The sequence below is a fragment of the Crassostrea angulata genome, chromosome 2 (assembly GCF_025612915.1).
Source record: "Crassostrea angulata isolate pt1a10 chromosome 2, ASM2561291v2, whole genome shotgun sequence".
Taxonomy (NCBI): Eukaryota; Metazoa; Mollusca; class Bivalvia; order Ostreida; family Ostreidae; genus Magallana; species Magallana angulata.
In genome coordinates this window covers 75,294,334-75,307,490 of record NC_069112.1, presented here as the reverse complement: position 1 = coordinate 75,307,490, position 13,157 = coordinate 75,294,334, and the positions used below count along the sequence as shown (strand labels likewise).

At 31.9% G+C, this 13,157-nt stretch overlaps 1 protein-coding gene across 1 annotated transcript; it reads right to left on the bottom strand.

Moving 5' to 3' along the window:
• Positions 1 to 800: 800 nt before the first annotated feature.
• Positions 801 to 11,148, bottom strand: LOC128174868 (uncharacterized). The gene is made up of 4 exons (XM_052840296.1): positions 11,133 to 11,148; positions 10,250 to 10,474; positions 1,517 to 1,771; positions 801 to 1,056 (listed from the first exon to the last, which is right to left on the bottom strand). Exons 1-4 carry the CDS (start codon positions 11,146 to 11,148, stop codon positions 896 to 898), a joined length of 657 nt encoding a protein of 218 aa, XP_052696256.1. The 3' UTR covers positions 801 to 895.
• Positions 11,149 to 13,157: the final 2,009 nt, after the last annotated feature.

Sequence of the window (13,157 nt, the reverse complement as noted above, 5' to 3'; positions counted from 1 at the left end):
AAAATAGCTCGTTGGATGCGTAAAATTGATATTATATTGTGCAATAAACATAAACATTTCGACGTATAGGCTATATTTGGGCTCGGGTCAAAAACGTGAAGAGGATTCAGCAAGCCTAGCCCTCTGTCATGTTTTCTTAACCCGCCTAAATATAGCCTAATTCATATATTTTAAGACAGTAACCATGTATTTTATATTTATGACCCTTAATATGTGAGGTTATAAATTTATTTATTACTTAAATATGTCTGAATGTTTTAATACTACTATAAAGACCACCATTTCTGCCTTTGTCAAATAAAAAATAGCCATTATCTTAAAAAAAACTGGGAAATTGGGCATACAAAAACAAACTCATATAGAACTGAGAGAGAGAGAGAGAGAGAGAGAGAGAGAGAGAGAGAGAGAGAGAGAGAGAGAGAGAGAGAGAGAGAGAGAGAGAGAGAGAAGATATGAAAATAGATATAGCGATAGAGATATGAGAGAGAGAAAGAGAGAGTGAGAGAGACACACGATATGAAAATAGATATACAGTGATAGAGATAGAAAAAGAGAGAGAGATACGAGGAAGGGAGAGTCTAAAAATGGCCACGACCATGAACATTCTTAAATCTAACCGTAATTTATCTAGCATTCAGAACGCGTAATGATGTTACTTCAGTGTAAACTTGATCGTAAGGTTTATCATGTGTTTTTGAACATAGTATGTCGTGGATTTCCGTTCTATTTATTTATACATAATATCTTTTTGCAGAATTAAATACAGAATCATTTTTCAATGGAACATTGCGTATAATTGTTCTTGAAAGATATTTAATTACATACGTCGCACTGTTAATTGCAAGGCTTAAATGTCAAGACTATAGCCGTATATGTTTATTATAATTTGTTTACTTTAGAGTTGCACATAAGCAGCTTTACCTAGTTCACATCGGTAACCTCGATATCCAGGGTTACAGCCTTGGCAGGTGCCCGTCTCTATGTGACAGTACTGACAGTTAACGTCTGGACAGGGGAAGGTATTGCTTGACCCGTAACATCCCGTAGCAGGACATCCTTTGATATGAATAATATTTGTGATTATTACACTTGGATAATTAAATTTTGATGATATGTTTCTACTGTGTATACTTTTATGTTACATAAAATAATTTACTTATGGTTAACATACAATAAGCTACTTAAGGGTATAAAATATGCACCATGCGATAAAGCAATTCATTTTTAAATAGTTCATATCAATTTTTTTATGAAAAAAACCGTGTGGTTCATAATTATCAATGATATAAAACAGACATCAGTTACTTTAATGCACAATTTTGTCTTTTTTTGTTTTTTAAATGCGACTTCCTTATCGTGCGGGGGGTTGGGGGGGGGGGTGGGGGGAGAAACACTGAGACTTTCCCCATCAAATTTAGGACCTTATGCCATCAATCAATTATTTTTTTTAGATATTACGTCATGTACCTTTACTAATTCTGATCATAATTTGAAAGCGGTATAACAGTACACTCACCGTACACCTCTACTTCACACAGTAAAGTGGCAACAGAATAAGAGTACTCGTCAGGGTAGGTAACTCCTGGTAGTCTCTCGTTGTAGTATATGACGTACTGTCCATGTACAGGACAGGTGGTGGTGAAGACAGCAGGTATGGTGGCCCGTGTAAAGTTGTCGTCCTGGTAACACAGTGTTCCCTGTTGTCTGTCTGTTGTGTTGGAGACGTACACCGAGAATCCAAGGAAGTACTTAGTGAGCAAATTAGAAGGACCTGTATAAAATATTAATTATAGTATGTCCCAAGTTATAGCTTCCATCACTTTTTGATGATTTTTAATAAAAATACACATAGCTGTGAAAGAAATACAGTTAATCGATAAAAGGGATATATCCAAGATATCTTCATTAATAAGTTAACTTTTTTCACTCATAAAAGTTAACAGGAACGAACACATTTTTTTAACGAGAATTTATAATGAGAAATGTCAACATTTTTTCTCCTTTCGTAAGTACTCGGGACACCTCGCACAATTTTTCAACGTTATCATCCTGGATTTGGTTCCTGGATTGCACGAACATTAGTTAAATTTACGTAGCCGTTAACTTGACGTTAACGTGACGAAAAATTAACTGTAAGTTAAATAGGTTGCTCAAAAGTTAGCTAGCTGTTAAAGCTTAGTTAATTATCTAATCTAACTTACAGATTTAACTAAGGTTACCTAGGTACATTAAATTTTTAATTAACATTAAAATCAAAATCTCAAACCAGTATACAGGCAGATAATAGAATAGAGATAAACGATAAGTGACGATCGAATCCGATCCAGGTTTCGTTTCAAGCGAGACTTAATCCTATACATCGCAAACCTGTTGTGTGATGACCTACATACGACTACTAAAAAGCCAATCAGTTGCTGTAGAAACGCAGGTATGTCATACGGGTATGTCTATTTTATTTTATTTTTATTTCAGGAATAAATAATCATACATGTTAATCCCTCTCTCTCTCTATCTCTCTCTCATTAGATAATATATGTATATAGTCGAGGTTAAACCGGATGCAATGGGGAAACATTCAGCCTGCGCATGAGTTTGCCTGGTTCCTGTGCAAGGGTAGCTGAGGGAACCAGGCTAGCACACCGTTTATTTGAATCGAGATGCCATGCGATTTGCACACATTAGTTCAAAGGTGCTGTAATTGTAGTGTTGTCGGTAAAAAATACAGAGATATAGAATTCCTTTTAAAGAAATGATCGGCATGTGATATGAACTGTCAGTATATTGAAATAAATTAATGTTATGCCGAAACTAAAACAGGCGTCAAAAACATAAGTTGCGATGTTTTGTTGTTATCCGAATACACATGAAGCTTAACTTTACTTTTACGGTAAGCGAGGCTAGAGTACTTCCCGTTTAAACATTTTTTTAGCGTTTAAGTATGGTTCAGTAAATATATGTCTGTATATAATAGATAATTAAATAAATATGCCACTGTATAAAAGTTAAAATCTCAAGAAAAATGCATCAAAATATGCAATTAATTTACACAAATCTGCAAGTGCATAATTAACAAAGTAGTGCGAAGGGTAATGTGTGCGCAAATAGTAGAATTCGCCGAATGCCTGATACTATACATGCAATATTCATTAATATAGATCTTAATAATTTTAGAAGTATGAACCCTTTAACCTTTGAGATAAAAAAAGTCAGGGCTATACGAGATCTACGTACAAATTTAGTGGTCAAAAGTAGGCGGCTATAGAGTCGGAGGAATCTCTGATCACTTAAAGCTTTCGTTGGAAACACATGCTTATGGTCCACGAATTGTAGTCCTTTTTTAAAGGACAGCAACTTGTATATATACAATATAGGATGTATTTGCATGTATCTATGCTATTTTTTTTTTTACAATTTTCTGTAAACGAACGTCGAATATGACGTCATTTTTACTTTGACGTCCCAAATGAAGTGCCCTTTATTTTATTCACAGGATCTCTCTAAATTTTTAAACCCTGTTGAAATTTATACCATTTACCTGATAGATAGAGGGTTTTCATTTTAATTATTAGAAAAATACATATAACGTCAGGTGCATGTGCATTTTTACTATAAAATGTGTGTTATATTTTGAAATCTCATGGAAATTTTTTTTAAAAAATATTGGTATAAAAAAAGTGAAATGCAATATTTATGTACATGATTGTTCTGCTGATCATTAAAAAATATAAAAATAAAGCATAAACGTGAGTTGATATGAACGATAAGTATTTATCTTAAACTCTTCCACGATATGTAATTTCGCATGGCACGTACTGGTAGTTTCTTAGATGTACTTGAATAATTAAGTTTATTTTTTCTAATATGAAAATTGGGCTGAACAAAGGGCTTTCCGAACTGTAGACGGAAAACTTCATGTGTACTATTTTTTATTAACTGAAATTTTATGATTGTGTATCAACCATAGTATTGCATTCAACTTGCTTTAGTTGAGTACGAAATGAAATCAAAGAACTGAAGTACTGACGGGAGTTGATTTTATCGATTATCATTTATTTAAAAATCAACTTATCTTGCATGGCAATTATTTTCTAGTCTGTTTTTGAATTACGCTTTTTTATATTATATGAATTTTTAGACTTTTCCGACAAGAATTTCGAGAAACCCCATATGAATTATGTTGTGTAATATTTAAAGATAGACTTTAAACTATGTAATAGTAATCGAAACTATTCTAAGAATCGTATGGATCCAGGCACTATTGATATCAAACTCTAGTCTCGTTCAACCAGACGCTCGGCTGTCTCCGTTAATCTCCGACAAGCAAGAGAGCCTGGTTGAACAAGACAATATTAAACTGTGGCGTAGGAACACATGATACAACAAAAATATCTAAATTGTTCGTATTATATAAAAGCTGACTATTTTCAAAGTGTTTATAGAAAAGTTTCATTAAAAAACAGTGCTTCAGCATACATTACAATGAATTGTTCTATTATTTTCAAGAACTAAAGCTTGTCAGCGGTGATGATTTGTGCTTAGGTCCAAACACTGTTTCACATTCGGTTTGCCAGAGAAACTGCATAGGAGAGTTGATTAAAAGCAACTCCCAAAAACAAAATAATAAAATCTAAACACAATGTGATGAAATGTTAGGGTGGCTGGACGGTCAACAAATTCAGATCTATTCTGGTCACAGAGGTATTTATGATTATCGAAATATCAAGCAAAAAGTGGCGGAAGCAAAAACTTAGGACAGAGTATAAATTTCATGTTTATGTATTTTTTATAACTTTAACAGACGCAGTTACAAACTGCTTGATATGATATCTTGGCGTTTTAACGGTTTGTTTATCAGACGTATATATACGTGTAGTAAATTAATTTTACATCACTCTACATTTCAGAAAAAAACAATGTACTTAATATTTTATTTTTACAACAACGTTGATATTGCTTATAATAATCATAATCACAAATTCACCATTTGATAGGCGGACAGTTATATCTTTCTTGAACTTGAGAAAATGCAATTCCAGAGGATTTAGTTACGTTTAGTTGCACGCATTCTTGGGTTTTATATGATATTGTTTCGAACGTGTAACGTTTTATGTTAGCAATGAAGATGATAATTGTTCTATTGATCAACGTACCAAAGAAACAAATGACCGGAAAACGTCATCAATGCGCGTAGCGCAATGATGAAAATGGTTGCCGGTCAATCTTTTCGTTGCTACGTTGATCTATAGAAAAACTATTTTTATTTCTTTGCATTTATCAAAACATTTACGAACCATAAAATGTGAAGTGTCATTGATCAAAAATGTAAATAGTTTACATGAAGCGGTGCGTACGAATACAAAAGAACAACAGCAACATTATTCAAAATGGACGCGCCTTCAGCATATGCAGATCTATATAGCTAAATTTAATGGATTAAACACAAATATAAAATGAGGTAAAATCTGAACCGGTGTAACGAAGAATTTTGACCCGGGTTGAAAATTGACCCGGGGGTCATTTTTCCACGTTGAATATTGAGACCAAAGGTGTTGAATAAAGACCCTAATCAGTTGAAAATTGACCCGCATCGTAGAATTTTGATCATGAAACCGGTTCAAAATTCAACAGCAAAGAAGCACAAATTAACGAATCAATATTATAACTTGAGTTTATTTAATTAAAAATGATCTGTTTTTATATATTTATTCTTTAGATTTACATGTTTACATGTTTCAACGGGGGGGGGGGGGGGGGGTTAAAATGAGACTTAAATGATTATTTTTTTAATTGACATAGTATCCCTTTAACTATGTACATGTAATAACTTTTTTATTCATAATAAACTTTTCGCGTATAATTGCTGTGTGTGATATCTATATATTTTTAAAGAAATATATGGGTTTTTTTATAATATTAGTTTACATTGTTACACGTTAAAATATTCAATTCAGTAAATCACTTTTTTTAAATTCGCTGGAGAAGTGTACAAATATAAATAATTTAAAAAAATTACAATACGTCATATTATCTAATTTTTGTTTTACGTTCACCCAGTAAATTGAAACTTTGATATTGTTCATTGTAAATTTTCTGAGTGGGTGTAAATAGAAAAAATTACAGTATATCATATTGAGATTTTTGTGTTTGCACCCACTCAGTTTGTTAAAACTGTGACTATCTGAATTTTGTATTCACACCCATCCAGCCAATAACAGTTTACAAAATGATGATATGCTAACATGATTGTACTCTTTCATGAACAATGCTGCAGTAACTATATCTTGAAAGCCGATTTTTGGTGTTTTATTTGTTCCGTTAGAGTAACTTTTGATGTAACTAAATATCATCAAATCGCTAATTTTTCTAGGCATTAACAATTCTGCTTCATGGAATCTGTAGCAAGTTAGCAACCTAATATTTGTACAGGATGACAATAGAATTCTGCTTTAAAGTTTCTAAATTGCTTTGATCACAAAAATTTATCATAAATTTACTAACAGTAATTGTTTTCGGTAATAAATTAGTAATTTGCACTTTTTGAATAGAAATAAGTAGTAGAAGATCATACAGCAGCGTTGGATTAGATGATTGACCTTCGTATCACAGCCACCTACATTATTAATTTAATTTAAACGTGTTAAATGTGTATATTATTTGTATATAAGACATGAGGTGCTTGAATATTAAATAATTATCTGAACACTTATCATATATGATTGTATGACATATTGTTGGTAGACATGTTCACTCACACCTATATTAACAAACATATCACCTTCATTTATACCTGCAGAGATACAAACATGAGAATGAGATTTTCATGATCCAGCCCATTTGAAAAGAACAGTAAATAAAAGGGAACTGTATATTAAGTAAATATACAGGTATAATACTTAAATAGGTTTAAACAGTGCACCTTAAGAAAATCAAAACACGCTTTGGAGATCTTATATAAGTATAAACATGGGAAACAATTTTACAATTTTATCTATATGAAAAATCAGAACCACCATAAAGTATATAGTTCATATAAAATGGTACATTAATGTCAAAAAGTTGTTTAAAAAGTTCGTCTCTTTGTTGAGTGTATCTTGGATATCCAGGGGGGGAATCACATTTCCTTCAGATTCAGACCCACATTATAAACATCGACTCACATCAGTTAAAAAAATCCTTAAATAAGTAAGCTTTACTAGCTTTATTCCGTAATTGACGTAAAATAATATTTCCTATTGTCTTAACTGAAAGGTTTGTAAGCTCTAGGTATATTTTGTTTTTTAAGTTTTGACTTAAAAGAGAGATAAAGTTGATGAAATTTTCTTTTCTGCATGAAGATTATTCCATAATTTACATGTAGACGGAGCAAAGCTATTGTAATAAGTATATAGTGGTAGATAGTAAAAAAGCTAATTCGATCTATGATTATATGAATGTTTAGTAAGAAAATATGATTGAATTCAATCTAACATATCCTGTGGTGCTAAACCATTTATATTCTTGTAGAATATAATTAGTTTATGGTTATCCCTTCGAGACTGCAAGGTTTCCAAATTAAGCTCACTATATAAAATTATTTTAGAAGAATTAACTCTGATCTTTGTCACTGTCCTGGCTACGTCAATTTGTACATGGTTAAGCAATTCGGATTTTTCCTTGATACAGCCGCTCCAAACAACATATCTATCAGTTGTATACTTTTCGCATACCTTTTCATGTAAATACCATTAATATAATTAGATCAACAATCCTCCGACTGTATATTTAGATGCAAACCTACTTTTTTTTTAAATTGATAACATTTTTGCTGTAGAGGGTATATGTTTTTAATTTTGAGGAAATATATTACGCCAGTTGCCTGTGTTTCTAATTTACAGGTAAATAATAGAAGTGAAAACTCAAAATAATAGAAATAAATTGCATTTTTAAGAAGAACTATGACTGTATATGCATAAAATTGGATGGTGCTTCAATAAAGTTAATCAGACAAGTTTATGAAAAATTATTTTTAAGTCGTAAAAAATTAAAAACATGTGTAAAAATGTATTTGCTATATATACTGTATACGTATAAAAAACCTAGTATATATGAAAAAGGATAAAAATATGACAACCAATCATTTCTTATTTTGTCAGTGAAATATTCTGACTTCTTCAAATTAAGCATAGGTATCTGATATTATATCCTTTTGTCTTGATATAAATATACATACCCTTTACCCAATAAAGCAGTATAGAGGTTATATATTTTCAATTATTAGAAAAATATACAACGTCAGGTGCCTGTCGAATAGAGCTCTGTTGAATTGCCTTAAAAGTGACGATAACGGGCAATATGTTTGTTAGATATATTTATCAGAGATTGTGACAAGTTTAAACTTTAAATTCTGTCACATGAGGGAATGAAAATCATGTCATCTATGTCAAAAAGTATTCTAGTCTTACTCGCCTGCTCCATTCCGAAGCAAACGGTCATCTTCTTAGCTTTTATACATAGTATTGTAATAATAAATGGATATCATATTTTCAGTCTAAAAACTAAATGTTTAATTGGACATATCAGCCTAAACGAAATTAGCCATGTCCGCATATGTATCGGACAGTATGTACATTTTAAAACTGAAACTTTCAAATATGTGCATGATTTTACATTTAAACCGTGTAGAGTAAGTTCCAGTTCAGATCAAAACTCTGAGATTTGGGTCAATTCTCAACAGGATCAATTTTCAACGGGTCGAGGTCATCAGAGTTTAAAAAAAAAATTTTCTCATACCGTTGAAAAATGACCCCGGGTATAAATTTCACGATTTTGGTCTCAATTTTCAACGTTGAAAAATGACCCCCCGGGTCAATTTTCAATCCGGGTCAATATTCTTCGGTACACCGGCTGAATTGAAAGCGAAAGGAAAATGCATGCGATAGCTTGTGAAATTATTCAATTTGCAGAAAAATTCCTTAACACTGGTTTTCATTTGAGATCACTGGAATATGCAACTCGGCATGGCCATGCAAGGATAGGCGATCGTGGACGAAAACAGTTGCATTTGATATGTCGACAAAGAATAGTATGTATAAGCCACTTTTGTAAACGTTGTGGTAACTTGATAGCCAGTGATGCACTTGAGTGGATATCTGCCGCTTGGAATGCACCGAAGGAGTTGATGCACTACTCGTACAGTAGCTTTGCTTTACGATGCTTATTCCGATGACCGATCATGTGCGTGTGTAAATTTAAAACTCATCGTTACCAAATTTGAACAGCAGTGTTACCGTGAAAGTGTATAGGCCTATATGTTCGTTATAATTATTCCTGAAAAAGGAACAGCCAGCCTCGCAGTATGTTGATTGATCGTAAGAAAACGCTTAATTTTCTATTAAGTGAATTAAATAATGTGTATTGTTTATATTTGAAGGTGAAACTTTTCATTTTTTATATTTATAAATCTGTACTTTGTTTACTGACAATTAAAAAGATACAACTTTACATTTTGTTGACTGTATTTTTTTTTTGGAATTCCTGTTCTGTAAATAGTGTTAAATAAGAACAGATTGGAAAGTAGATCCGGCCGAAATTTTATTGAGGCCGGAATCAATGAAATTTTTCGACTAATCAGAGGTGCTTTTAATATCTCATCGAATGAACAAATATTAAATGATTGGTATATCATCGGGTTTTTTTTTAGAGTACAATTATTCCTATAGTCTTATATTTCGGTTGATATGCCGGGCTAACGAAGGAAGGTATCGATGCCGCTATAGTCGAAGCATATCTTATGCCTGTTTTTACTTAAACAAGAACTATGTGAGCCAATGCTCACTAATGATACCCCCGCTCTGATGTGAATATGCAAAATAAGCAAAGAGGACATTTAACAGAAAGCTGGCATTTGATTGGTACAAACATATAGCCTCTAATACGAAATGCCTAAAAAAATAGTGTGTTAAAATTTCAAGCATCTGCAATAAAAAGTTGTTGCGAAATCTTTGACGGAAATTTGTTTAAAAATTGAGGCTTAAAATAACCAAAGTCGACATTTAACAGGAAGTTGACGTCCGATTGGTACACAGGTATATCATACGATAAGGCAAAAAAGTGTGTTAAACAAGCATCTGCGATAAATTGGTGCTGAGAAAAACGCGACAGAAATTTTTGTTACGGACAGACAGACAAACGAACAATGTAAAACAGTATACCCCTCCTCCTTCGGAGCGGGGGTATAATAATTACATGATATAAGTAATTTTGACTATACCCCATGGATTATTGTCCGTCCTGAAATAGATGGTGATGTGATGGATGCTGTGGATGGTCGTCAGGTTCACCCACCAGGTGGCGCTTGTTATGGCATAGGACACAGCACATTGACCTCCATACTCACTCAGGTCTGATTTACCTCTGTCTACAGCGTTACTGGCGTCAAATGCGTCACCTTTACGCGAGTAAGAATGGTATGCTGGTTTGTGTTGGGCAACATTGACTGTTAAGAAGATAAAAAAAAAAGCTTGTAAAAATGTTAAGCTGCTTTTCATTTAGAAAATGTAAATTATTATGGAAATGAAGTCATTACAATTATACATCATTTTTTGTTTTTCTTATCACATAAATATAAAAAACTACATGATTTAATGGCACAAAAAATAACAAACAAAATCCAAATAAAAAATATTGGTAAATCGATTTTTTCCCGTATAACTGTTTTTAGCTAGAATAGAAATTAATCATCCTTTTATGAATAATGTATACAACGACTACGCCGTGGCTCGTTGATAACAGTAATAAAAGGTTTTGTAGTGATTCTCTGGTGATTTGATGAAAATAGTTAAGACATGAACAAATTTATAATTATCATTAGGATTATTTGGCGTCATATTGTTATGTATCAAAATATTACAACACTGCCTATTGGTTGATGATCTGCAGTTTTCGGTCTTTTCTTTTACCTCGGACTAAAGTTGACGTGCCAAAAAAATAAAAATTTAAAAAGGGGGAGAATACACGAACGTCATTGATTTACATGTGACCTTGAAAAAAATATAATTGAACAGGGTGTTCTATGAATAAAATACAAAAAATTATGATAAATTACATCCGGCATTTACATTAAATTTGATACCCACTTCAAAAAACTGACTCACGCGCTTTAACTTGCATCGTCATAGGTAATAACTTATTGGCCTTACAACAATATGGTTCTCATCTCTAATTGACGTATTAAGGGTTATGTTTTCGTTTTAAATCGAACAGAAATATAGCAAAGTTCAGTATTATTACAAAACATCCGTTACAGCATCCCTATGTCATGATCCTTGTACATGTACTTACATGCAATAATTAGAGCAAATCTCTCTTTTACATATCATAACTACGATTTCTTTTCATCTAATGAAACAAATTAACATAACTTGCCATTAATTAAATTAAAAAGTTCATTCAGAATATAAAAAATCGGCCGATGTTAATCAAAAATAAAAATGTAAAGTTAAAACTTGAAAAAAAAAAGTTTTAGCTCACTATAACCATTGACAAAGGCAAGAGTTCCAAAACACAAAAACACCGGATACATCTTTGTGACGAGCCCGGGCATTAGGAAATAGAAATTCCACACGATTTATATATGTCTATAATTTCACTTTGACATTAGTTAAACAGAGTATCGTAGAAAAGAACACTTAGCCTTAAATAACCATGCCTAAATAATTTCTGATATGCTGCCGAAAAATAAAAAAACTTAGGTTTTTCATGCAATTTTGATAGCACAATTTCCTCATTTGTGAATTTCCTTCGTATTATAAGTACCTAATTAGTATCTCTTTATTTCTTAAAATAGATATTAAAAAGAGTGCTCTTTGACATTTGCAATAATTTTCCGGAAATATGTCCCTCTTTTTTGACACCCCGGTAATAGCATGATAGTAATCACATACATTACACTAGGGATATAATGTTAAGGATATGTGACCCTGACGTGAAACTTATTCAATAATTGAAAAAAAAAAAATGTTTAAACAGACACTAACGGAATCACCTTTGTCAAGAAAGACAATTTAAAAAGGTTCGCCCCTTAGGTTTTAGGTAGCCTTTTGGGTCACCTCTAGTCCGAAAATTCTGCATCAAATATTAATTCTAGCAGTATATTTATATTTTTACAATGACAAATAAACTATATTGAATAAAATTGATTTAAAAAAAAAAAACTACATTTTTACAGAGTTTAGTAAGTGACTATATTTTGTGGTGAAAGGTTTTCTAGAGGGAAATGAACATTTTTCATAACTCACTAGCTTTAGAGTGATGTCACTTCCACATTTTCAGCGCAGACCCAACTTCTTTTGTGTTTGTGTATTACGATATATTTATGATATTCTGAAAAACATTTAAACAATATTTTGATATTTATATCAATATATTTTGGCATATTTGGCTTATTTTTTGTAAAAGTTAAGAAAAAATAAACTCCAATTTTGCCAAAAATTAGCTTATTGTATGCAATATTCAAATTATTGAGATGTGACCCTCCACTTGATTTACTTTTAAATGAGACATTAAATGTATGTCTTTTTGAATGCAAAGTTTTGAAAAAATGACATTGCTATATTTTTTTTGCGTTATAATTTGATAACTCCAAAACATCTGTCTTTGTTATTATTGTACTGGCCTTTCAAGCCACGAGTAAAGCAAAAACTTTGACTTAGATTTTTTTTTACTTTTATAGTTACTTCATGTGTTCAACTTCATATGGTATTAAAATCCTAACTCAATAATAGTTCAATCTCAAATTATCGATTCCTATGTCAATTTAAGCAAAACTTAGCGAAAATTTAGCAAAAATTATCATTTTTGTTTGAGGCCCTATATTTCCAAAAAAAAATGGCATGTGACATGGGTCACAAATAAAATAAATGAATATTTTAGGTCCCCATCTTTATATCTAAGTGATTTTCAGATGACTGATATTACTATTATTTCAGTAGCTGACATCCTTACGCATATGGAAATGAGTTCGGTTCCATGGCAACGACCTTTTAACTAACCCATGTTCAAAAAATTAGAACAAGACAAAACAACTTAAATGCCATATGCCATAATGCCATAAAATGTCATAAAAGACATCTTGACAATTATCTAGAAAACTTCTCTTACAAATATATTAAAAAGGTTAA